The 26,727-nt window shown below is 44.1% G+C and overlaps 1 protein-coding gene across 1 annotated transcript in view; it reads left to right on the top strand.

Moving 5' to 3' along the window:
* Positions 1 to 2,427: 2,427 nt before the first annotated feature.
* PCMTD1 (protein-L-isoaspartate (D-aspartate) O-methyltransferase domain containing 1) overlaps positions 2,428 to 26,727 on the top strand; it is a 47,858-nt gene continuing 23,558 nt past the window's right edge. Inside the window, exons 1-3 of the mRNA XM_068984061.1 lie at positions 2,428 to 2,535; positions 16,291 to 16,373; positions 21,045 to 21,476. Coding sequence (XP_068840162.1) covers positions 21,170 to 21,476 — 307 coding nt within the window. The 5' untranslated portion in view covers positions 2,428 to 2,535; positions 16,291 to 16,373; positions 21,045 to 21,169. The remainder of the gene's footprint in view (positions 2,536 to 16,290; positions 16,374 to 21,044; positions 21,477 to 26,727) is intronic.

Raw genomic sequence — 26,727 nt, 5'->3', positions numbered from 1 at the left:
CAGAACAAAACATTTCCATATTTAGTAGGATTTAGTTCTGGATTTTCCCCAGATATTGCAGGTCAAATGAAAGATAGAAGGAAATTCTTCCAGGCCTCAGACCAGACTTGGCACTCATTATAAATCATAACCAACGCCCGTTATGCAACAGAAGTGTTTGCAAATGACTAGATGATTTTAAGGTTAATCTGGGCAACCCACAAAGACCTCCAATCCCCAGGTTGAAGAAAACAGGCAACAACTCTTGTCAAGACTTTGGGAAATGTGAACTTCTAGGATGGTTACAGTAGTTTGTATTCTGAATTTGATTTCGTTTAATAAGCATTTGTTGAATGCTTTGCCAAGTACAAATTGGCACTTGCCATCTATCTACCTCTACAACGATTAAATCATGAGCCCTTGCAGCTGCTGACCTTCAACATCCCCTGAAAGGAGTTCAGGGTGGAGATCAGGAATGAGGAAACCTGTGCTCTGGGAAGAACCCATAGAACTGGTCTTCAATCAGATATTTTCAGAAGATTTTATGAGCCCAATTCCTGTATCTCCCCATAGTTAGAAAAGTCTAAAAGCATCATTGATGACATCTGCTTCTTGTGATTAGCAGCAAGTCTGCCAAAATGCCTATGTATCCCACCTTCACTAAAATTATATGCAACACAAACCTTCACCCCTACCACTTTGGAGTAGTTCTTCAGTGCTACCTGAAATGCCGTCTGTGTCTTGGGCTATAGCTCTCATTTCCCTGAATAAAACAACTCACAATGCTCATGTGGTGCTTACCCCCGCGCCCCGCCCCCCCACCGCCCCGCCGTCAAGGGCCTCATGTGTGCAAATTAGAGATTTTTGGATATCACAGGCTCCTGGCCACCCAGGGTTCTGTATTCGCAGTGTATTCACTCTGGTTATTTTGTGCTTAAAAGTTAAAACTGAAGCAACCTGGTGTGAAGAATTAATTTACGAAGGCAAGGGAGCAAGGGTTACTTTCCTGTTTCCAGGGCCAGACCTGCTGCAACTACAAGCCAAGAACTCTAGGAATAAACTGTCTTGTGGGAATCTAGATTAGTAAAGTCCAGATAAATTTCTAAATAATTCCAGACTTTGGAATAGTTTAAAATACTATTAGCCATTCAACAAACGCAGAGTACCAGTCTTGCAGGAGACCCTGCACTGGGCGCTGGAGAGCAGCAGAGAACGAAGTGGGCCTGGGCACAGACTTTGGGGATCACACACCAGTAGGAACGCACACTCACCAGAAGGAAATCATTCACGAAAAGTGCTAACTGGAAGGCATACTCAGACATGGTTTGAAGGTGGAGAACCCTAGGAAGACCCTGAGCTGTCCCCTGATCTGCTGTCTGCTGTCGAACACCTCACCCACAAGAAAAGCACTGGGTCCTGTTTGATAATCCGTACTTACTAGCAGTTTTGTTACAAATGACCTGTGGTCAGCTTTCAAGCAATTGCGGAAGAGAAAAAAAGAGGTCAATTACTCTGAGAAATTCCTATAATAGACTGCAGAAAGTAAACACAGAAAGAAATGGAAAAATCTGAGAAAATGCTGTGGCAGGTGTTTCAGCAGTTTTCCTAACTTGACCATTTTTAGTTATCTAGCCCATGGTAGGAGATTTTCGAGTGCTGAAATTCCTGCTTGGTACGGCAGAAAGCGAACCTTCCGAGACTGTTACGTAGGCCCGTCACAGCTGGGACCTGGGGCCGGGCGCCGCAGATGGAGCGATCCTGCAGGAGACCCGGGAGGGCGGCCGCCGGGCCTGCATTCCTGCTCTGTCCGCTGTAAATATAGCAAACGGAACAGCAAGTGCTCTGCTCGCCTGCGCTCTCGCAGGTTCTCCGCCAACAGCATCTGACTTAAACGCTTCCGTACACGGTCAGCGAGGCATCCCGGGCGCCCCAACTAGCTGCTCACCGGGAGGCTCACAGCGGAGGCGGCCCGCGGACATGCTCCGCACGTTCGTAAGGCCCGCAGCCGCAGACACAGCCCTTCCGCCGGGCAGCCCTCGGTCCTGCCTCCGCTCCCGGCGCCGCCCACCCTGACTGACGTACAGGCGCCCACACAGCGGCGGGCACCGGAGAGCAGCTGCAGATAGCGCCCGGGTCTCGGTTCGGGGACCTGCCAGAGAGCGCGGGGTAGCAGCTGCAACACGGAAGCCGCTTTCGCGGGCTTCCTTTTTCTGACGCCGAGTCCCGGGACCCTCGAGAGCTCGCGTGGTTTGGGCCTGGGGGCGGGGCGACCCGAGGGGCGGTGCCGGATGGAGCGTCCCCGGGCCTTGTTGACATGGGCGTCCTCTCGCCCGCCGCCGTCCGCGCATGCCCGGTCGCCGCCGGCTCCGAGGCCGCGGCGCTCGGGCTTCCCCCACCTGCGTCCCGGCCCCGCCCCTCCCCCCGGCGGCGGCGGCGGCGGCAGCGGCTGCGGCGGACGTGTTGTTTTGGCGGCGGCGCTGGCTGCTGAGGAGCCAACCGAGACCCAGCGCCTCACTAGCACCGGCTGCGGCGGGCCCACAGACCGCGTCGCCACAGGTAAGGCCTCCGTCGAAGGCTGAGGGCGGGGGCGGGGCCCAAGGGTCCGGTCCGAGGGGCCGGATGGGGAGATGGAGGCTGCAGGGGTGAGTCCCGGAGGGTGGTCTCTGGCCCGGAGGCTGAGGGGCGTGAGGGAAGTTGGGGGTCGGGTGGGTCAGGGCCTGGGAGTCGAGAAGGGGATCTAGGGTCTGTGTCGGGGTTCTGGGCCAGGCGGCGGAGGTCGAGGTGGGGCTAAGGTCGAGGGGCAGCTGAGGTCGGGGGTCCAAGGAATCGGAAGGGTCGTGGGGGCTGGGGCCGGGGGTCGGGTCCGAGCAGCTAAGGTGGTCGAGGGAGCCGGCGGGTGGAGGGAGACTGGGGTCCGGGGGTCTAAGGAGTCGGAAGGGTCGCGGGGGCCAGGGCGCGGGGCCGGGCTGGCGAGGGGTGTCGAGGGGGCCGGGGGTCTAAGCAATCGGAAGGGTCTCGGGGGCCGGGGTTGGGGGCCGGGGGTCGGGGCCTGGCGGCTGAAGAGGTCGAGGGGACCGGGGGGGTGGAGGGAGACTGGGGCCCCGGGTTCCAAGGAGTCGGAAGGGTTGCGGGGGCCGGGGGTCGGGGCTGGGCTGCCGAGGGGCGTCGAGGGGGCCCAGGGTCTAGGGAGTGGGGAGGGTCGCGGGGGCCGGGGTCGCGCCCGCCGCTGGGCAGTTCCCCGCCCCCGAGACTTTGTTGTTGTCTTAGAGGAGGCGGACCTGCCCGCTAGGGCCGGAGCGGAGGGGAGGGGGTGTTGGGGCTGGAGCGGCGCAGCCTGTTCCCACTTTCGGTTTTGGGGTTGGGCGGTTACTCGTGTGAAGTGCGGGCTGGTCCCTAGGGGGTTTCCAGCGCCCGCGTGGAGGGGACCCAGGAACGGGGCAGCAAGGAGGGGAGGATTGTACGAGTCCGCGGCCATCCCCCACCCCAGTACTATGCTTTCATCTGTCTTCTTTAATATTTAGAGAACCTATGTTTTTTATGTTAACTTATTAGAATCATTTGGTTATGGAGGAGGTACAGTTTGTGCCAGTAGTTTTTTTTCCTAGTTTTTAATTTACCTTTATTACTAAAGTGTTACATGCTCTTTGAAGAAAAAAATTTAGCAGCCTAACCATACAGAAGTCTCCTTCCCCTCACCCCCCTCACTCTCACCCATTTCCCCTCCCTCCCTTAATACCCAGAGTGTAATCAGTCTTAAAGTGTGGTGTTTTGCTTTTAAGGATTTTTCATTGCATATTAAACTTATTGTAAATCGACTATACTTCAAGCAGACAAAAACAAAAAACAAAATGGGATCATACATAGCACATAGTTTTTATTGGTCAACAATATCACGATTATTTCCCTTTTTTTTTTTACATACCTCATTCTTTCAATAAACTGCAGAGCTATATATGTACATTTAACCGCTGTTACTGTTATTATTTCTATAATCTTAGCTTTTATTTAGCTTTTAATAAAGTCTACAAAGTGATACTTTGAAACATAATAAAACTTTAAGAATGTCTGAGGCCAGTTGAGGATACTTACATATTAGAAAATTGAGTAATATGTTTACATAGAACTGAATGGCAGCTTGCAGGAGGCTTGGATGACTTCACAAAGCAGGTTACTGAAATAGTTTCTTTTTTGTTTTTTTTAAGTGTACTTTTCAGAGTAAACTTAAATTCCATAGGGCTAGTTGAAAGCAAATTCTGTCACTCAAAGGAAAACTGGACTGTGTATGAGGAGGAGGTAGGATAGAAGGCCAGCGGCCCACAGGCTCGTGTTTCAGGCGGGTAGGAGGTAAGCTCTTAAGTGGAAGGGTGACCCTAGTTGCTTACCATTCAGTAAGATAGAAAGCTAGGAAGTTGCTATTAAGTTTTATAGTTCTGTGTGCAGACGCTGGAGGCTTTGGTGATTTAATCACTGCCCTGTGCTTATTGAAAATGTATAGCATGTTCATCTTGCCTTCCAGGGAGGATGACTTACTAAGGGATTCACATGGAACCACTTGATTCTCAGCATATGTAGACAGCGATCTTAGGCCCAGCTGTGTAGCATTTTATTATTTGGGAAACTATGTTCAGAAGGAATCAGAAACATCCATGGCATTTTTAGTTATCGTGGCTGGTAATAAAAGCACTCTTTCATATATTTCTCACAGCCTAGGTGGCATGCTGTCCACTCTATAGATTTTTAAACAGAGGCTCTGAAAGTCAACTGCTCAAAACCCTGTTACCTTTTTACTGGTAGTGGCTAAATTAGACTTGGGCATGCTTCATGCTCCACACATGCTGCCAAGAGCATGTGGTTTGCTCTGCCATGCTACCCCCCATTAGTGAAAATTACCTCACAAAATCACTGATCTCAGAGTTTCCTTCTCCTTTTTGGCTTGTAAATGTTACTTAAGAGTAGAGACATGAATATAATTGTGTGCATTGAAAATTAATCTAAAGGATAGTGTGAATCTCTAGTGACATCTTTTTAGATGAGGTTTCTGATGGTGTGTTATTAAAATATTGAATACCTTGGAGTGATGCCGTTAAGTGGGAAGATGGAGATTGTGTTACTTTAGTCTTTGGTTACTGCACTAGATGCCATGCTCATTTGGGCATCATAGTAAATTGTAGCTCTTACAGATACTTTTATTCTGTTCCTTAAAGACTAATCTCATTTCATTTAGAATTTTTTATGAACCCAGTTACACTCTTTGTAAACTAATATGATGAAAAGAATACAAAGAGGGCCCTAAAAAGATTGATTTCCATATTTATTTCGGTCTGCTAATGTGACTGGCAATTTAATAGCATCTATGTCATAATGTTATGGTTATTAATCTGTTTAGGTTTTCTGGCATGTGTGAAAACTGTGGTTTAAAGAAATAAGGCAAATACTGAAGTTAAAGTGTGATAGTTGTAATATATATGTATTTGAGAAGAAACCCACGTATAGGAAAATATTTGAGCTTTTATTCTTGGCAGTTGTTAAAGGATGTAATTAGATGCACGTTTAAGTGGCTAATCTGCCATCGCTTGTCTCTTAGACAACTCATGCTGGATGTAAGTGGGTTTATAGTTGTGGGATATAAACAACAATGCAACACCAGTGAGATGTCTTTAGGATACACTGGTACCCCCAGCCCTAGGAGGATGGGGAGTCCAATACTGTGTGTGCATATTCTTAGAAATTAGTAATAGAGGTCTTATGACTGGTGGGTAGGAATAAAAAGTTCTCCAGTTTAGCCTAAAAAATCCTTTCCTTGGGGGGGGGGGGGCGGGGTGCATTCATGAGTAGCCAGAAATCAATAAACTCTTACATCCTATGAATGGTAACAGTAGCATCAACATCACCTAGAGTTTTAAATCGAGATGGGATTTAAAAGCTAAGTGTAAAACAACTCTGGAATTGCTGAAAGGACCTGTTCCCTGACAACTTTATTTCTAAGGAGAAGCTAGTTCAGATGCAAGATCTTGAAGACAGAATTAGAGGGGAGAAAATCTGAGAGTTGGCCCTCAGTGTAGACAGAGGGGAGTCAGCTATGTGGATGGAGGTCAAGGGAAATAAGAATGTGAAAGTTACAGTTCTCTGAGCTTAGAGATACTGAAAAAAGTATGTCTGGGGGTTGAGTTGGAATAATTAACACTATGTGGTAACCTGCAGGCTCTTGTAAACCCTTAATGACCACAGTATCATGAGTCAGTTGAGTGTGTAATCTCAAGTGCAGTGAGCATTTGAGAACTGTGGGCTGTGAAGTACCCGGAGGCCCTTGTCTTCCCTGTTCTCCTGGCCAGCATCTCGGACTCCTGGGCCCTGTGACTTTTGTTTTCTCACCTCACTGAAGTACAGGTCACCTGAGAGGGCCTCCTCATCTCCCTTTGGGAGCTTTGTTTTCTCCCTTTTGGCCACCACAGGTCCCTTGTTCCCACTGTTCTTTCCCTCTTTGCAAGGCCCGAGTTCTGCATAGCTTCATTTTCTTTCCAAAGCTTCAGACTTGGCCTTTAATTTGGTTTCCTTGAAAAACTCTTTTAAGTGGCTGTCATTTAAATGTAACAAATACATTTAGAACTGAAGTGTTTTGTTTGGAGATTTAATTTTTTTCTCCATTAACTTGTTTACATTAATCACGTTTTCTTAGTCATCTGGACTCAAAGGACATCTTTGATTCCTCACTTTACTTTTTTTAGAAATGATTTGTCATTTTATTGCACATTGTTCCTGATTCTCCTGTCTTGCATTTTCACAGTGGTGAGTTTTAATCCCTTTGCTTCAGCTGTCGTTAACAGGAGACAACCATAATCTCTAAGTTTGTGCCATCCATCATGCATACTGCTATCAAGTTAACTGTCCTAAAGGCAGCCCTGATCATTTTTTTCCCTGCAGGGAACTAAGCAGAGCTCCAGATTTACCTTTTCTTCTGACAGTCACTGTGCTGGCATGCTTTGTCTCATTTGGTCCTCATGAGTGAGAGCTTTATGTCTTAGGTACTGTTGTGCCACTTTACAGGGAAAGAATTTGGGACTTCATGAGCCTGAAGGAGTTGCTAATAGGTGGAAGACCTGGAGTCTGAATCCCAAGCCTGTCTACCAGTTCTGTGTTCTTGAAGAAATCTGTACCTCCATCCAATGGCTGTTGATCAACTCTGGGATACGGTCCCTGTTCTTCACCTTTGCCTTTCAGAGGTGCCTTACCTGGCCCCAGCATTCCTTCTCACATTTGTTTCTTGTTTTATTCAAGCTTTTGGTTTCTTATACATTTTCTTTCAGGATTTACTCCCTTTCCCATGTCTGCTTTTCAAGGAGGTCCCTGTGCAGAAAGGCTAGCTGATGGGCTGTATTTCCCTAGGGCTCCTCTTCCCTGTCTGCTAGAGAGGTCTTTTCTCATTCATATAGTTGTTAACCTCCTGATGAGAACCTTCCACTCTGAATTTTTGAGTACTCTAACAGTTGTAATTGGATTATAAAATGTTAGAAAGCAGAAAATGTGTTGTAGACGCTTAGGAGATGTGTGTGAATGAAAATGATCTCTGGTCACCTGCCCCATTAATGGTAATTTAAGTAGTTTTTTATTTTAGTTGGTAGATGACACAATAGTTTAATGGAGTTTTTAATTTTGTGTATGTAACAAAACCGGATTTCCTTGTTGTAGGCTATCAAATGAGTTGAATTTTCAGACTCATTTCTAGGTAATTGTGATAAGTAATTTATCTGTAAAACTATTTATAAGTGTTTTTTTACATGCACATGTCTAACCTTGAATTTATCATGGTTAATGATTACCATGCAGAGTAATCATTTTATATTCATTCATTCATTATAAAATCATTTATATTCATTTTATATTTCTCTATATTGCCTTTTGGAGAAGGAAATGGCAACCCACTCTGGTGTTCTTGCCTGGAAAAGTCCATGGACAGAGGAGCCTGGCGGGCTACAGTCCATGGAGTCACAAACAGTCATACACCATTGAGCAACTAAACAACAACAACATATTGCCTTTGTATCTTGTATTACAATTTAGGTATTACATTACTGTAAGTACTGTATTAATGTAAGTATTTTATTAAGTAATTTGTTTTTGCTTTGTTATATAAAAATATAATGCTTTCTGGTAGAAGTTGAGAATGTAGGCTATCTCGGCGATAGCATTGGAATTTAATAAAAGTGTTTATAAAAGTTTATAAAAAAAGTGTTTAAATAATAAAAGTGTTATTGATTCTCAGACTAATCAGTTTGTCAGTCTTCCAGCTCTCAACTTTATAAAGGATTAAAATAATCATAAATACTTCTCTGAAGATAAAAGTTTTAAGCAAGTTTATAGTAATTGATTTTAAAAACATATAGTCACATGGGTCAAGGTGTAAGTGTTATAAAAAGTTTATAGACTGAAAGTGACTCCTCCTCCACCTCCCATTTTCCCTACTGAGAGGTAGTCACTTATCTCTGGAATGATATAGAAGAAGCAATTTGTTTGTTTATATTTGAATAAATATTTTTCTTTCAAGTTATGATGAGGTATAATATATTGCAAATAGTTTCACTTGCATTTTTTACTCAGTGTATCTCTGATATTCCATAACAGTAGACAAAGAATTTCTTCATTCTTTAAAATTTTTTTGCAGCCTCAAAGGATCAGCTGTATATCACTACATATATAGACTATATATATATATATATATATATGTAATCATTTATTTAACCATATTCCCTACTGATGGACATTTAGATTGTTTCCCATTCTTTACTGTTACACACATCCATTGAAGCAACTGTTTGAAGGAAGAGAAATAAAAACTGGAAGATCTTTCTAGAGAAAAATAAAATTTGAAAGCTAAAATGGCTGTTTCTTGGTGGAGAATCAGATGGATGCCTTTTGAGGCTGCTGATGACGGGTGAGTGAATGGAGAGAAGAAGGGGACCATGTGAGGATGCTGGGAGCTGTTGACAGCCTAATGGGAAGAGGGGGGGATGGCAGTGGTGAATGGCAGCAGCTCCTGGGATCAATTGTCTGCTCTGGGCGAGGCCAGCTATGCCTGTGTTTGCAAGTTCTGTGCTCAGAAATGATTCTTGATAACTGGAAAATCATCTCTGGGACTGTGGCTTATAGTAGTATATCTAACATAGGTAACCTTTTCAGGGAATGGAATAAGATATCTGGGTATTGTCTGGAAGGAAATGTCATGGCCAACAACACAATATATTTTATGAGGTCATTAACTTTTTTACTGTAATATTGTGTGTTCAGAGATAAGATTTAAAGTACTGAAATAAATGAAGTTAAACAAATTCCTCCTTCAGCAAACCTCTGCCATCCACATCTGTTCCTCATGGGTTGCTTGGGTAATAATGATGGCTTTTTAACAGTGTGGTGTGAGTCCTTTCAGAGTTTATGTATAAACAAAAATAACATTCATGCATCTTAGACATGTCAGTCAGAATCCTACTGAATGGCAAGTAATGGTAAGACTAATAAAGGTCAGAATTGTATGGATTAACAAGTAAGTGATGGTGGATACCAGGTAGACAGTGAGTGCTCCTTGATTCCTTCAGACCAAGGGTGCTCTGAATGCAGAGTGGTGGTGTACAGCATGTGTCAGCTGCTGAAGTGGTACAGCTGTTCTACCAGGTTACTTCTAACTGGTCCAGGAAGGTTTCCCAGGCTGTGCTTCATCTGTAGTGGTGTAGTAAGCATGGCTTACTGAATAGGGTTACTGAACAGGATAATAAAAGGTCATTTATTTTTGTTCATCCACGGACCCCCACCACATATTATAGCTATATGAATTCACTGTAGAAAGACTAGAAAATATGGGTAAAAAAGAAATAGATCATTGGGAATGCAATCGTTGGGATGGTGTCTCCTTTAGTGAATTCTCAGAGATTTCTGTATTAATGAGAACACCAGCTAGAAGAGCCCAGCTTTATAAATCCTGCTGTCAAATAAGACAGATATATTTACTTGGTGATAGAAGCTTGGAAATTGTGATCACTTGAGTTTTATCTGACCTGCACGCTCTGCCAGGTAACCAGGACTGTGGCAGGGCCTTGGCTTAGCCGTCAGGTTGTTTGTGCATGTGGTCAAGTGCTGAGTGGTGTAGCTGTTGCGAGGGAGCCCCCTGTGTCAGTGGGTGTTAGTACCCTCCTCTGTTGCTGGGTTAATAGTTCAGAGCTCTTACTCTGATAACAAATCATTGTATTTTTGTAGTCCATCTTTAAAATACTGGATCTTAAGTGCCTTAGAAATATTTAGAAATGCCATAGCTCTAAAAAAAACACACAAAGACACCCACACCAAAGAGAGAGCCTTTATTTGTCAGACAGTTTTTAGAAGGAGGGTGTAGTTTATCACCCTCCTTAGTCCCCTGTTTGCATTGTAGTCTCTTGATGACTAGAGTAGATTTTTAAATTCATCCTCAAGCATCTTGATACTCAAATATAGGAGCAAGTTTTGGAATATGTGAAAGTAATTACTACAATTTTGCTTTTAAGAAAAAGCCTGGCAGTGGTCTGTAGTGATTTAACGTATGTTGTGAAAAAATACATTGTGAAAGAATTACTTCAAATACTTCTAAACCATTTTAATGGTTTAATGGACTCTACTTTTTTCCTGCAAATAGAGTGATTTTGAACCTTTATTCTTTTTTGAACCACAGAAATTAGAAATGGAAAAAGAAAGATTTAGGCTTTTCTACAGTAATTTATATAAATATCTATATTGTATCTGTTTCTGAAATTGATTTGGTTCTGAAGGAAAGGGAGGGAAGTCACCATGGTCCTAAACTAGCTGAGTTACCTCACTGTAGATGGCAAAAAAGCTTTCTGCAGGCTTTCTTCTTGTTAAGGAATTGTTCAGTTGTCACTCTATTTTAACAACCCCTGGCTTTATTGTGCCTCTATGGTACATTTTATATGTGTGTGGTCCACACCTGCACACAGACGTATGCCTGAATGCCCTGTTTTCACAGACACCATTCCCTGCGCTGCCTCAGGAAGTCTCACAGGTGTGTGGCCGATGCTCCTGTGAGCTGTATAGTGCGTGCGTGCTCACTCAGTCGTGTCTGACTCTTTGCAACCCCATGGACTGTAGCTCATCAGGCTCCTCTGCCCATGGGATTCTCCAGGCAAAAATACTGGAGTGGGCTGCCATTTCCTTCTTCAGGGGATATTCCTGACCCAGGGATTGAACCTGCATCGCAGGCAGTTTCTTTACCACTGAGCCACCTGGAAACCATATCTGGGAGCTCTGCTATATGAGATGCTGATATTTTGGTACTTTAACATTTTCACACTTTCTTGTAACTATTTATTTAATCTTTCCAACAGCCTTGTCAAAGAGGATCTTGTCTGGTGAGTATCACTAGTCTCATTTTTATAGATGCAGGAATTGAGACTCAGAGTTACTTCCTTGTCCTGAGTCTTGTTTTTTTTTCTTGTGAAATGATCTGCAGTCTTCAAGGACAAAGGGCTTGATGTAAGAATAGACCTTGAACTCAAAGCCTTTTCTGTCTCCTAAGCAAGTTAAGTAACCCCTTTCCTTGGAAGTAATACTGTTACACAGAGTTTTGAGATAATGTACATAAAAATGCCAAAACTTAATATATAGTAAGTGCTCAGCTAATGACAGTTGCGCTAATGATAAAGATAATAATGTTTTAGGAGTCACATACTACTTTTCAAAGATTATGGGACCTCACGTGGTGGCTCAGTGGTAAAGAACCGCCTGCCAATTCAAGAGACATAGTTTCAATCCCTGGGTTGGGAAGATGCCCTGGAGTAGGAAATTGCAACCCACTCTAGTATTCTTGCCTGGGAAATTCCATGGACAGAGGAGCCTGGTGGGCTACAGTCCATGGGGTCCCAAAGAGTCAGATATGACTTAGCAGCTAAACAGTAATAGGAGTCACACGCTATTCAGAGATTATGAGACCTCAAACAGCAGTAGTTTAAATGAGAGGCCAGGCCTGGGAGCAGTCTCACATCAGTATTATGTGGGTGGAGTCGAAGTGAAAGGAGAGAGAGCCTTGGAGGAGCCAGGAGAGCGGTGGTTCTGGAGCCACATCAGGTCCACATGGTCATGTGTAAAATAGCAAATTTGAGTCATCTGGTCAACAAGAAATGAGAAATTCCTACAGCGAAAGGGAGAGACAGAATTCTAAACTGTGGAGCATATGTCCTGCATGCGTTGGTCCCTGAGGTGTTCCTAACATACTGTTGTCACTGATGTTTTTGGTAATGATCTGGGACCATCAAGAAATGTTGACTTACATCAGATGTTTTCTAAGATTGTGGAACTGTCACACTGTAGGAAGACTTTCATCAATTTATTTTACTCTTTGAAGCTTAAAGAACTATCTTTCAGTTATCTGTGGCATTAGTTCTTTTGGCTGTCTGTGGTGGTAGAGAAAATGAATTTTACTAAACCTGAATATGTACATTTTATTTGATTCTTAAAACAGTATAGTTGATAGTAAGGTTCATGGTCAGTGTTAAGGTAAAGGCCAGGAGTTTAGACCTTCATAAATATGTTTGATTCTGGGCCTTTTTCTCACTTAGTTCAGAGCTTATTTATAAAGTTCAGTGTCTGCTTGCTTCCTTTTATATCCATTAATCGCTCTGTTGTGCAGAGTGTTATTAAAATCAAGTCCTGCTCTTAATTGTCTTAATATCCTTTTTGCTCACACGTCTTTCCATTCATTTTTAGTGATAACACACAAAGCACCACCTGCAGGGCAGTGTGTTCTTAAAAGCGTGCTCCCTCTTGAGGCCAACTTGGGTCATACTGCATTCAAGTTTGGACAGTTCTGAATCTGCTGCAAATATCCTGAAAGGTACCAGCAACTGAGAAAAGGTGCCAACTCTCACATATGGGGTCTTACTCATGCTGTCCTCACTTTCTGTCAGCACTCAGAATCTGTGTAGTGGCTTGACACTGTCCTAAAAGCAAGGTCAGGAATGAAGCAGATCGTTGCCCTAAGTGGTTTTAAGCTTGAGCACAGTTTCTCCCAATTGTATAATATATAGGGATGCTAAAGTTTTTTTGTGATACTGCTCAAGGCTTAGGGCTGGGCATACATTGTCTAAGGAAAAAATGATACATGGCTTAAGAATAACCAAAGCAAAACATTGATGGTTTTATTTGTTGTAGTGTTTACAGTTAGTACATCAAGTGGAATTTCAGGGTCACCTTTAAAGTCCTTGTTCAGTTAGTGTGTGGTATAGTTGTTACTGTTTCAGAGGCCTTTAGATTGTCTTCACGTGATCATGCCTTTTACTTAAGAGAAGTGAATACCAAGTTCTATAAAGGAACATGAGCAAATCTCTTGCCGATTATACTGTGATCTCTTGTTTCTTTTCCTGGATCTTGGGTGAGTAATAGGTGGGAATGGATTCAGTCCCCAAGTGTACAGATTTAATTCCCCATAGAGCAGCGTCCTACTATAGAGTTTGGGTGGTATGGCAGACAGGTAATGCCTCCTTCCCCAAGATGTTCTTAATTCCTGGGCCCTGTCACAGTGTCATCCTGTATGGCCAAGGGGAATTAAGGTTGCTGATTAGCTGACTTTAAGATGGGGAGAGTATCCTGTATCACTCCGATGGGCCAAGTGTAATCACAGGGTTCCTTAAAAGTGGAAGGAGGAGGCACAGTGAGCACTCAGCCTGATGGGGCTGCTTGGAAGACAGAGGAAAGGGCCATAAGCCGAAGAAAGCAGGCAGACAGCAGAGAAGTTGTTGTGGTGCCTCCTTGATGGAAGTTGCCAGCAATCTGCTCTCTGGGGTACCAGGCAGAGATGTTCACAGAGAGGTGTTTCACCAGATGCCGCTTTCCACCAGATGCCCATAGGGGCTGCTGAGGGACTGGGTGCAGGGACCCCTGCTGAGCTGTGGGAGCCTGCCAAGAGATGACCGGACTGTCCAAGGTCAGGAGTATGCAAGAGGAGTGAGGCAGAAAGTTAAGGTGAGGAGCTGAGAGGAACAGGAGAGCATGAGAAACAAGCATTATTTGTGGGGCCTGTTTATTTTGGGAAGAGGGTGGTCCTGACAGGTGTCAGCAAACTGACCCATGGGTTGAACTGGACCAGCAGTTATGTGTAGCCTGCAAACTAAGAATGATGTTTACATTTTCAAATGGTTGGGAAAAAACCAGGAAAAGAGTAATATTTTATGATGTGAAAATTGTATGTAATCAGGTTTCAAGTGTCCATAAATCAACCTTCTGAAACACTGCCACCCTGTTTGACTTACAAGCTGGTTGTGCCTGCTTTGCTCTGGAAGCACAATTCAGAAGCTGTGATGGAAACTGGCCTGCAAATCCTGAAATACGTGCGGTCTGACCTTTTACAGGAGCTCAAGGCCTGAAGGTTAAGTACAGTGGTGGAAGGGTCAGGGATTCGATACAAGACGTGCTTGGAGAATGAGATGAGTACCTGGAGGGGCAGTGGGAGCAGCTCCTCTGAGATTCGGCAGTGCAGTTGGGGCTTTGGAGTTTGAACAGTTGTGAGGGTGCCCAAGATGATGGTTAGGTCTGGCAGCAGAGGACCTGCAGCTCAGATGCCAGAGTCCTTGCTGATGATGGGGCCTGGACCCTCAGGGCCCTCAGTGCGGATGGGGAGGTCGACAGAGTGAAAAGCAGTCCTTGTCAATCTTATAGGCCTTCATAAACGAGGTGTGTGTGTATGTATGTATGTATGTTCTCAACCTACACATAAATACTGTAAACTCATATCATGTGTTCAGATTGATTCCTCCAATTCCATCCAGCTCACAAGATATACCCTCATGGTGTGTATGTTGAGAAATTTATATGTAGCTCACTGTTTACTCTTCACAAGTTGATGATGTGGTTATTTTTCCATTTTGTAGACAGGGAAACTGAAGACCACAGGTTAAACAACTGGCCTGAGATGCATGGTCAGTAAATGACATCAGATGCTTTGCTTCCCTCTGATTTGATCTTTCTTTGGAACCAAGAGTCCAAAAGACAGGAAAAGGAGGAAATGAGAGGTTGAGGAGAGGGAAGGAGAGCTGAATTGAACATCTTTTCAGCTAAGAGAATGGGAAGTTCTTCTGAGTGAGGGGTCAAGAGCCTATGGGCCAGCTGTTGTGTTTCAGGAAGGTTCATGGCTTGACGGACCGGATTTGAGTTGTGGCTCAGTCCTTGCTATCTGTGAGCTTGTCTCATGGTCTCTGAGCTCTGTCCTCCTCAGTAAAATAAAGTTGGTGCCTCTTCATAGGTATGCTGAAGATACAGACTCCAGTGCTTCGTAGGTAGTAGGTGCATAGGAAATTGCCCATGTGTGTTACCACTGCTGAAACAAGGGTAAGGTTTATATTACCATTGATGTAGAGTTAAGTGGATGTTCTCAGCAATGTTTGGCATGGAGTAGTGAAGCCTAGCTTATCCTATTCTTTTTCTATATTCCCTTATATCTATTTGTCGTCATTGAGAAAGGTTTTCCCCTGTGTGGTTGCCTCTGTACTTGAAACAACCTTGGTCCACGGGTCCCATGACAAGATCCTTGAGGGCCCAAAAAAGAAAGGTCCTTTGTTCATGCCCTCAGATAGCGTGTTCTGCTTTGTGTGGGTCACTCATCTTCTTCCCCCAAAGCTGGGTGCTCTCTGTCCCCACCTCTGCAGAGAGAGGAGTGCACAGGAGCTGCCATTGGCTGCTTGCCACTGAGCCAGGAGGGGAAGGAGGAGTCAGTGTTCAGTCTGTTCTCTTCCCCCTCATAACATCTGTCTGCCATCTGCTTGCTTCCCACCTCCTTTGACTTGTCTTTAACCTTCTGTAAAACATCCCTGAGCTGCCTGAAAGACACCATAATATTAAACTGCGCCGCCAGTAGTTCTTCCCCTCAGCCAAATACATTCCAGTCACAGATCTGATTTTGAAAGAATAGCAAGCAACTTTTGGAGCACTTACGAATCATGTCAGGTGAGCTTCTGTGAGTGTGCCCTCTATTCTTCCACGCCAGACACATCCTAGCGAGAAAAGGCTGCGGGGTGACATTATGCTCTAGGAGTAAAGGTGACTGCTTCCTTAACCTATTCAGTCCTTTATTCTACATTTTGTCCTTTTCTACCTTCATCCTTTCTTCTTAGAGTCCTTATTTTGCTTTTATGTTTAATGTAGGATTTGAACACCCCTTAAACTTTTTTTCTGTGTTACAGAAAATGGCAGGAGGGGAGTAGAAAAAATTGTGATTGAAGTAACAGAAATGTTGAGACAAGAATACTCATTCCTAGATAACTAAAACTCAGTTGTGTTCAAATGCAGGTTTAACCGATGCCCAACTAGCAGAGAAGTCAGAGCCCTGGGGAACCTTAGGAATCAGAGAATTTAGCCTCTTCATTTCACAGGTGAGGAAATGATGTCCTGGAAGGATGCCTAGAGGCCATACAGCAAAGTTGTCACTGGGGTCAAGGCTGGACCTTGGTCTCTTGACTTGTGTTTGGTACTTTGCATGGTTGAGATGGAATTACCTCAGAATTAAATGGCAAACACATCCCATGACGTACTGCTGTAATGGGTTTTCTTTACTCATAAAAAATGAGCTGTATTTCAAGTTAGGGGATTATGGTTGAATTATCAAAATATTCACTACAGATTTAACTTGCAAACTCCTCATATGTACATTGATTCTGATCAATTTACAGTCTCGCTCCATAGTCAGGGAATTGGTTACTTGATGCATCTGTCTTGTGGCATATCATGGCCTTGGATTTTGCAAGTATTTTTGATGGCATGAATAAATAATTAAGACGTATCAAGTGAAAGTCTGAAATATATATATACAGTATAATACCAACATTGTGTTAAGGAAACAAGAATATTCATGCTTAGAAAGTAAAAAATAGTGGCTGTTTGAAGGTTAGGATTATCAGTAATCTTTAGTTTACTTGGTTTTCAAGTTTTCTGTGAATTTGTATACTACTATTATAATCAAATCAGTGAATATTATAAAATGGAATTTATGATAATTATGCATATAATTTATATGTGATATGGGAATCATCTTTCACTTTTTTTTCAGAAAAATGTATATGATAAAATGACATCTCTGAAGCTCTGTGATGTAAATTATTTATATTATGACCTTTTTCTGTTCCTTGATTTTTCTGCTGTATACTTTTATTTAGTGTATTTTTATTCCTTAGGAAATTATTGTCCGTGTGTCTCTATTGTACTTCATCTGGTCTAAATAAATCAATACTGCTCTCTTTATTTTTACCTTGTCAATTTTTTTCACATAATGCATGCACACAGTTGAGAAGGTTAAGTGATACTACAGGCCTTGACGACAGCACAGCAGCTCCCGGCTCCACCTGTCTCTACGCAGGAGACTGACACCAGAGGGAATGGGACGGCATGGAGCCGCCACAGAACAGGAACGCTGCCTTCACGGTGCACACTGAGACACTTGTGCAGCGTAGACAGCTCTTACTCTCCATTACAGATAGAGGGTTAGCTCCCATGCCCCTTGACATCTCTACTCTCATTCGCCCAGGGCAGTTAAACGACTATTCAGATTAAATCAGGAATTATGTTTGCACTGATACTACTGTGTAAATACTAAATATTGTCTTCTACAGACCAAATAAAGAGTTCCCATTCTAAAGGTCCTTTTGTTTTCCGGTGGGTGGTTTTCCCTTAACATCCTCTTTTAGTCCCTCAGTGTGCCCTGTCTCTGAGCCTTCCCTGGCAGTCTGAGGCCCAGGCTCTGTGTCCCGGGGCCTGACAGCTTGCCTAGATCCTTTGTTCTTCTGGCCTCAGCAGCACTGCTTTCTTCCCCAGGCTCAGCTCTGCGGTGCTGTGTATAGTGCCTTGAGTGGTCATGTGGCCCCCATCTCTTCTACATCCCCAGACACCTTTCCTTCCTTCTGCTGTCTGTGCTTCTCCAGGCAACTCTTCTGATTCTTCATCCCACCTGTGTCTGGGCTGGGTGCCCTATAACATCGTCATGTAACTTCTATGCTCATCTGATTTTGGAATTGCTTATGCCAGTTGTTTTCCACATGTGGTCTGGGGTCCTTGATGTCTTCTGAGAGCATTACAAGGGCCTGGGAAGTCTGTCCTGGGTTTTCTACTGTAACCTCTGAAAACACCTACTGTTCTGCAAAACAGCTGGGCTTGTGGGAAGCATAGCTTTAGATGTAACATTCAAAGCCTGTGCAGCCAGCTGTACCAGCAGAAACAACAATCTCAATAAAATTTCTAGAGCAGTTAAGTCTCTGCTGGGGTCTGGACCTGGCTTTAGTCAATCAGTCCTCCACAGTCGTAACCCCAGTGTTCATGGACCTGCTTTAACCATGCTTTGACATTTTGACATTTGACCTGCTTTGACATTCAGGCCCTGGATACCATTTTACTTGGAGACATGTCATTTTTATTTATTAAAATTAAAAAATCTGAACCTGGTTATAGCCTTCATTAGTCTGTTTTATGGAGAAGGCAATGGCACCCCACTCCAGTACTCTTGCCTGGAAAATCCCATGGACAGAGGAGCCTGGTGGGCTGCAGTCCATGGGGTCGCTAAGAGTCGGACACGACTGAGCGACTTAACTTTCACTGTCATGCACTGGAGAAGGAAATGGCAGCCCACTCCAGTGTTCTTGCCTGGAGAATCCCAGGGACGGGGGAGCCTGGTGGGCTGCCGTCTATGGGGTTGCACAGAATAGACATGATTGAAGTGACTTAGCAGCGGCAGCAGCAGCAGCAGCCTGTTTTAATTCATGGAAAATGTCTTAGCGATTTTTCATCTATATGCACAGTCCCCCGGATCACTTGAAGACACTGTCTCGTTGTCTTACAGGAAGGTACTTTATTCTCAGCTTTTTGTTGAAAGTTTTCGTAAGCTGCTGAGGTGTGGCTCTAAAGTGTAGAAGCTTGTCCCTTCCTGTCATTTCAGAACATGCACATATATTATGACCACCACACCTTCATCTTTATCTCCACGTCATTACTCTGTATGTTGAATGTGAGCTCATTTGTGTGTTGGGATTCTCTGGTGGCTCAAACAGTAAATAATCTGCCTGTGGTGCAGGAGACCTGGGCTCAATCCCTGGGTTGGGAAGATCCTGGGGAAAAAGAAATGGCAACCTACTTAAGTATTCTTGCCAGAAGAATTCCGTGAACAGAGGAGCCTGGCGGGCCACAGTCCGCAGAGACAGTCCACAGACTTGGAAAGAGTCCGAGATGACTGAGCAACTAAGTAACTTTCATTTGTGTTAAAGAAACATGCATCATAGCAGGTTGTACCTTATATTCCAGGAAGCCTTTCCTGACTTCCTCCTGCATTATTACCCTTTGAGCTTTCTGTTCAGATCTGTTTGTCTTTCCTACCAGACTAGAGGGAAAGGTGTCAGGGAAGTCTGCTTCCACAGTGTGTGGTGCACCTGGGTGACAAGGTGGTGGTCTCTCCAGCCTTCTGAGTGCCTGTGTCTCAGGCCTGTAGTGGTAGATCTGAAACACTGATGCCCTGCACTTTCTAAATGGAGATGTAATTTCCCGTGTTAATTCTTGACTTACTGTCACCTGTAAGGGCTTCCCTGGTGGCTCAGATGGTAAAGCATCTGCCTGCAATGCTGCAGACCTGGGTTCGATGTCTGGCTTGGGAAGATGCACTGGAGAACGGAATGGCAACCCACTCCAGTACTCTTGCCTGGAAAATTCCATGGACAGAGAAGCCTGGTAGGCTACCGTCCGTGGGGTCACAACGAGTTAGACACGACTGAGCGACTTAACTTACTGTCACCTGTAGTAGATGTTCCTAAGCTGCAGTGGACTCGGGCCTCTGGGAATTCAGGAGCCTTCTGAAATTGTATGCAAAACTTCCAGTTTGTTCATTTTTTAGTAGAGAGAGGGGAGTTTATGATCAGACTCTCAGAGTGGGGGAAGTAGGAGAAGACAAGAGGGGCTCAGGCAGTGGGGCAGCCTGGTGGTGAGGGACCCTGCTCCTCTCGCTGCTTCTCTCTTCTCCAGTTCCTCGCCAGAGTGGGCGTTGGAATGCTTGTTTTTGGCTATGGCTATTTCATTTCTCACTTTCCCCCTTACCTGATTTATTAATTCAGAATTTAATTGATATATGAGTTTGCTTATTAACTTATTGAATAAAGCTTAAATTGTGTATTCAGTATCGAAATTCTTATTTTAACAAGTTATACTTACGTTTCTGTTCAACTATGCTGAGTTTGTTAAAGAAGTTTGTTGTACGTGTGTGTATAACTTACATTCTAGTGCTTAAACTATTAAAAGTTGTTAACAAAATTTGTGGTCTCATCATGACAGAATTTACCAAACAAAATCTTAATAGTTGTGTATGTATGTATGTATGTATGTATGTATATATAGATTTAAATACACACACATTTTAAATATATAAGCCTGTTTTTAAGTTCCATTTTGTATTCAGTGATTAGGTAATATATTCTATTAACATTTTGAATTTGTGTGGTGTATTTAGGAATTGTTAATGGATTGTTTAGGAATTTTAAATGAAGTAACACGTGCATATTTATCTAGGCTTTCCACACTGTAGAAGTCCACGTGACTCAGTGATGACGAGCATGGTCTCTGAAGTCTAGACCACCAGGGACCTCACCCCAGCAGCATCACCTTCCAGAGCAGCATTGTCCACTATGGCAGCCACTGGTCATGTGGAGCTGTTCAGCACTTGGAATGTGGCTGGTGTGACTGGCTGGATTTTTAGGTGTATTTAATTTTAATCAGCCTGTGTCTAGGCAGCCCTGTGTGATCTGTGGCTGCTATACTGGGCATCACAAGATGAGGTGACTTAACTCTTCTGTGTCCCAGGTTTCCTCTCTGGAGAGATGAGATCACACTTAAGCTACCCTTTGTGGTGGTTTTAAGAATAAATACTATATTTAAGGAGCTTAACTCTGTGCCTGGAAGAGACTGTGTCCTTGAGAAGTGGTCGTTAGTTATAATGACTATTATATATTTAATAAACTAGAATTACTTTTCTTTTGAGCATTCATTTAAACCTGTTTATTTTTATTCTTCCCTTTCAGGATTAATTTATTTTTGGAAATCAAGTGCAATATTAAAAGGAAAACAAAACCACACTACATTATTGGAAGCCATTTCTGCTAATTTTATTACAGTTTAAAATTTATGGTTTGATTTGAATACTATCATGGGAGGAGCTGTGAGTGCTGGGGAAGATAATGATGACTTAATTGATAACTTAAAAGAAGCCCAGTATATCCGCACTGAAAGAGTGGAGCAAGCCTTCAGAGCGATTGATCGCGGAGATTACTATTTGGAAGGCTACCGAGACAATGCGTACAAAGACTTAGCCTGGAAGCATGGCAACATACACTTGTCAGCACCTTGCATTTATTCTGAAGTTATGGAAGCATTGAAACTTCAACCAGGATTGTCTTTTCTTAACCTGGGAAGTGGAACCGGATATTTAAGTACAATGGTGGGCTTAATTTTAGGTAATTTTATTTTTGTAAAATTCTTTTTTAAAAAGTAAGCTGAGTTTGTACTGCTGTTTCTGATTTACAGGCTTTATAACTTTGTATACAGCATATGTTTGAATGCTCAAAGTAGTTACCTTCCTTCCTTAAGGTCAGAGTAGTCATCGTTTCTTATTTTCAGCCCTGACCCCCATAGTTAACTTCGCTTTCAGTGCTAGATGTGAAAAGTTCTTGGAACTGTTTTTGATCCCCCAACCACCGTCTGTACTGTACAATTGAGCAGTTGGCAGGTGGGAGGCTCAGGAGCATCTCGTAGCCTACTTGAGGTCAAGCATCCTGACAGCAGCTGGGAGAGTTTGGTGGGCCCTGGTGTCCTGTGCTGAAGTGGGTGGTGCTGTACTTGTTAGGGATCTAGAAGCATGTGGGGGGCGGAAGATGTGGCACTGCTGGGGCAAAGTGCAGGACGCAGGGCAGGGAAGAGGGGGAAGAGTGGGTCGTTACGTGTCCGCCAAGCGTTATTTCTGAAGCAAGCATACAGCAGTAATCAAAAGGGACAGACAGCACTGCCTTCCTGAAGCTTCCTGGTGCTCACGATGAAGGCTTGGCATTGCTGAAAGCACTTGACATGGTCTAGTAACCTGTTTAGTGTTCCCAGTAATCCTGTGAAGTGTATATTGTCATGGTTCCTATGTGTTTAAACTGAATCACTGAAGTTCAATGACTTGCCTGTGGTGCCATAGCTAGGAGATGAGAGCTGTGAAGTTGAGCCTGTGGGTGGACAAAGCATGCCAGGGGAGACACTGCTGAAAGACACGGTGACGTCGGGCAGAGGATGGACAACCAAAGCTGTCACTGCTCTCTTTGGTGTTTGCTGGGCACCACCACGTGACAGGCAGGCATCAAGGTGCAACACCAAGGCCCATGTGACACAGACTTGCCCTGGGGTTTGCGGACTAGACTGGCCAGGGTGGAGAGACAGGAAGTGAGCGGTTCTTATCCCCTGTGACGTGTCCTGTGGCTGAGGTGTCTTCCCAGGTTACAAGGACGAGGCTGTGGCTTACAGTTCACTCTGGAGTGCTGGGGAATCATTGGAGGACTTTAGAGAAATGACTGTGATCCCCCTGTGACTAAGCAGTCCTGATTTTTTTGATTATCCTAGCATCAGTATTAGTAATGTCCTTTTGGTTGCCAAAGTGTCCCAGTTTGGACAGTAAATTATGTGCTCACATCGTATGGCTTCAGGCGTTTTCAAGCCTGAAATCCCATTGCTCTGTGCTGGCTGTCTCTATACTTCTCTCCCAGTCATGGAGCCTGCAGTTGTTTCACTTAAAAAGAAGCCTGTTTATCCCACTACGGAGTCAGTTCATGATACGTAGTAACTGGTCAGAAAGGTGCCATTATTCGTTTTTGCCCAGAGAGAATTTAAGCAGTTTGCATTTACGTTTGGTGATCTCTGTGATTCTGAGATAGCATTTTCATCAGGTTGGGAATCCCAGAAATCCAACTCTTTTATCATGAGAGCCTGTAGAAAAGGGATGCGGGGTTTGAGAGATCTCCAAATCCAAGGAGCAGAGTGGAGTGGTAGAGAGAGCTTCTTCCCAAAGTGAGCTTGCTGTTCTTGAGCCAGTGTGCTGCTTTACTAGCTGTGGCCACTAGTGCTCGAGTCCAGCCTCAGATAAGTGTTCTGCTCCTCCAGCTCGTTAGCTGGCTCCTGCTGCAGGCGGGAGTTTTAGCCAAAGGCCTGAGGGGGGAGAAAAGAAATCACAGTTAGCAGCCTTGCTCACTCAGTCCATTCCCTAGTCCTGGTCCCTAAGAAATGGGCTTCCTGGGGCTAGCTGCCTTTGTGGGCCAGCCGCCAATTTTATTGACTTTTTTTAATTGGAGGGAAACTGCTTTACAACATTCTTTTGGTTGTTGCAGTACAACAGCATGAATCAGCCATAATTGTACATATATCCCCTCCCTCTTGAGCTTTCCACACCTCATCCCACCTCTCTAGGTCCTCACAGAGCGCCAGGCTGGGCTCACTGTGTTACTCAGCAGCTTCCCACTAGCTGTCTGTTTTACACATGGTGGTGTGTATATGTCAGCGCCACTTTTCTTAATTTGTCCCACCCTCTCCTTTCCCTGCTATGTCCACAAGTCCATTCTCTTTGTTTGCACCTCCATTCCTGTCCTGCAAATAGGTTCATCAGTACTGTTTTTCTAGATTCCACGTATATGCGTTAATTTATTGTGTCTGGAGTGTTTCCTCCTCCAGCCTGAAGGCAGTGTGGAAACACAGACCCTTGTGTGGCAGTTCACAGGGAGGACATCTCCTCCTGCTCCCAGGCTCCAGGGAGTCACAAGTGTTCAGTCACAGGCATGATTACCCTTACTGGATATTGTTTGGAGATTCGTCTGTGTGTGCCTGCAGTCAAGATCAAGGTATAATTTCTCTCCTTTTGATGGGGAAGGTATTTGATGAGAAAGATAAAAACTTTTAAAAAGGAAAGAACAGAGCCTGTAAAACTGTGATTACAGTTAATAAATCTTGGATCTCTCCAGCGTCTGAGAAGCTAATCATTTTTCTGCTGCTCTCCTTGTTTGGTTTGTGTTTCTTGAGCATTTAATTAAATCAAGGAGGGGACACATCTACAGAAATCACTTAGCACTCACTCCAGAGGAGGGTGCTTACGTGCTCCCTGTAATTATTTGAGTGTGGTGCCTCAGGCTGGATCCTGGTGCTTCCCATGACCTTGTCTTACTAAGTTCTGCTCACACCCTGGCGCTCAGCCCTGCCCTTCAGTCACAAGACGAGAGTGACAGGTGCACCCTGGCAATAGCAGCTCTCATCCAGTGACGTGCTGGTGTAATCTGGGGGTCCAGGCTGAGGTGGGGAGAGGGGAGGTCTGCGGAGGAGGCCTCTTGAGGAATCTCCACCTTGCAGTCTTGAGAGCTCTTGTTCGGTGAGAGGAGGTTTATCCTCATTTCAGGAGATTTCTTATAATTAAAGTACACTTGAAGCAGTTATTCATAAATGGAATTTATTTTTGTCCCATACAGAGAAGATGGATGATTCCAAGTTCTAAATTATACCTCATTTTAGATAACTTGTTAAGTTTCCAGTTGAAGATACATTCATATTCTGAGTCTTCCTATGAAGAACTGTCACAGAGAATCTAGTCCTTCATTGATGAAGGTGACGCATTTTGAGAGCCCTTCCATCGCCTGTGAAGATTCTCTCCCCCAGCCCCTGGCAGCCGCTTGCCTCTTTTCTGTCTCTGGGTTTTCCTTTCCTGTGCATGTCATGTCAGTGGAATCGTGTAGCATACGATCTTTCTGTAGGCTTTCTTTCCCTGAGCGTTAGATTTTCAGGATTCACGCCTGCTGTAACATGCATCGTTGCTCCGTTCCTCTTGGTGGCTGAGTAGCATTCCGTTGTGTGGGTAGACCACACTTTGTTCTTTCACCACTTGATGCCTGGTTTGAATGATGCTGATGTGAACATTCATGTGTAATAGTCTTGGTGGAGACATCCATTTTCATTTCTCTCAGGTGGATTCCTAGGAGTGAGATTGCTGGACTGTATGGTAAGTTTGTGTTTAACTTTTTAAGAACTTGCCAAACTTTTCTGGAGTGGCTGCATCATTTTCTATTCCCACCAACAATGTATGAAGTTCCAATTTCTCCATATCTTCACTGGTGGTGTTTTGTTTTATTTTAAATAACATCTTAGTGGGCATAACATGGTATCTTGTGGTTTTAACTTGTACCTCCCTGATGACTAATGATGTGGAGCGTATGTTCCTATGATTTTTGGTCATTCATCTATCTTCTTTGGTGAAATGTCTATTCAGCTCTTCGCTCCATGTTTAAATTACATTGTTGGCATCCTTATTATTAATGAGTTGTAAGTGTTCTTTTAAGTACAAGCCCTTTTTCAGAAGTATGATTTTCAAATCTCTCTTCATTTGCTTTTAAGCACCCCTTTAGAAAACTCATGCCTCTCTTGATCCCTGAGAGTGAGGGAGATCCAGAGCCTCCTTTCCCCTATCCCTTTTTTTCTGGACAGAACACAGTTCTGCAGGTTTCCATGGTTCTCTCTAAGGCAGATTCTCTTCTCTGCATTAAGCCAAACTTCAGTTTTCCCTCTGTCTTTTTACCCTACTTTTTTTTTTTAAGGCATTACAAAGACTATTCTTAGTACGTGCTTTATTTTGGGCTGTGAGTGAATCTGTTTTGAAAAGAACCCTTTCCTTTAGGCTACTAAGATTTTCTGAAATCAGTAAAGCTCCTTACCATTTAAACCGTTTCTTCTTAGTCCTAGTTGGGCTTCTGTGCATCTTTTTTCTGTCCATATACCCTGAAGGAAGTGGCAACCCACTCCAATATTCTTGCCTGGAGAATCCGATGGAGAGAGGAACCTTGAGGGCTACAGTCCACGGGGTCGCAAGAGTCGAACTCGACTGACTTTGACTTGACTGACCCTGTAATCAGGGACTTCCCAGGTGGCTCAGTGATAAAGAATCCGCCTGCCAGTGCAGGAGCTGCAGGAGACTCAGGTTTGAGCCCTGGTTTGGGAAGATACCCTGGAGGAGGAAATAGCAACCCATTCTCGTATTCTGCCTGTGGGGAATCCCATGGGTGTAGGAGCCTGGTGTGCTATATAGTCCATGGGATTGCAGAGAGATGGGCATGACTGTGCATGCATACACGTGAACAGTACAAATTTTAGAAATTTTGCAAATTTTTACAGTAATTTGAGTGTATTTCCTTAGAGGTTGAAAGGCAGTTCCTTCAGTGCTGTGAAGGGTGTCAGGTGGATCTCTTGGCATCGTGAGGCGTCTTGAGTTTTTACTTTCAGGCTTAGCTCCCCAATCTGCATTATCTGTCAACTGAGAACAGTTGGGCTGTATTTGTGAATTTGCTTCCTTGCTGAAATGTGTCTGTAACCCTCACATCAGTATTCATCATTGGTGCATGTGTTCGGGGAGGGGGTACAGAGTGAGTTATCCTGTGGACATGGTCCCCTGGGCCAGGTCAGGGGTGCGGTCCTGCTCGTGCCTCAGGGCGGTGGCCGGAGGATGCAGTCACAGCGTGGTGCAAACAACTGTGGTGCTGGGCCAGTTTGGAGCTCATTTCTTTCATAAGAGAAAACACTCTTCTAGGGTGAGTTCTTAGGACTGAACATTGCTGACTGTCTGAGGTAGGTATATATGTGGAGTATATGCACACTCTTCCCCTGAAGCCATTGGGTGGTGCAGCATTTGCATATTGTTTTTCTGGA

This window comes from Capricornis sumatraensis, chromosome 11 (genome assembly GCF_032405125.1).
Source record: "Capricornis sumatraensis isolate serow.1 chromosome 11, serow.2, whole genome shotgun sequence".
NCBI classification, from domain to species: Eukaryota; Metazoa; Chordata; class Mammalia; order Artiodactyla; family Bovidae; genus Capricornis; species Capricornis sumatraensis.
Note: the sequence above shows the minus strand (reverse complement) of the source record. Positions and strands in the feature narration are given on the sequence as shown.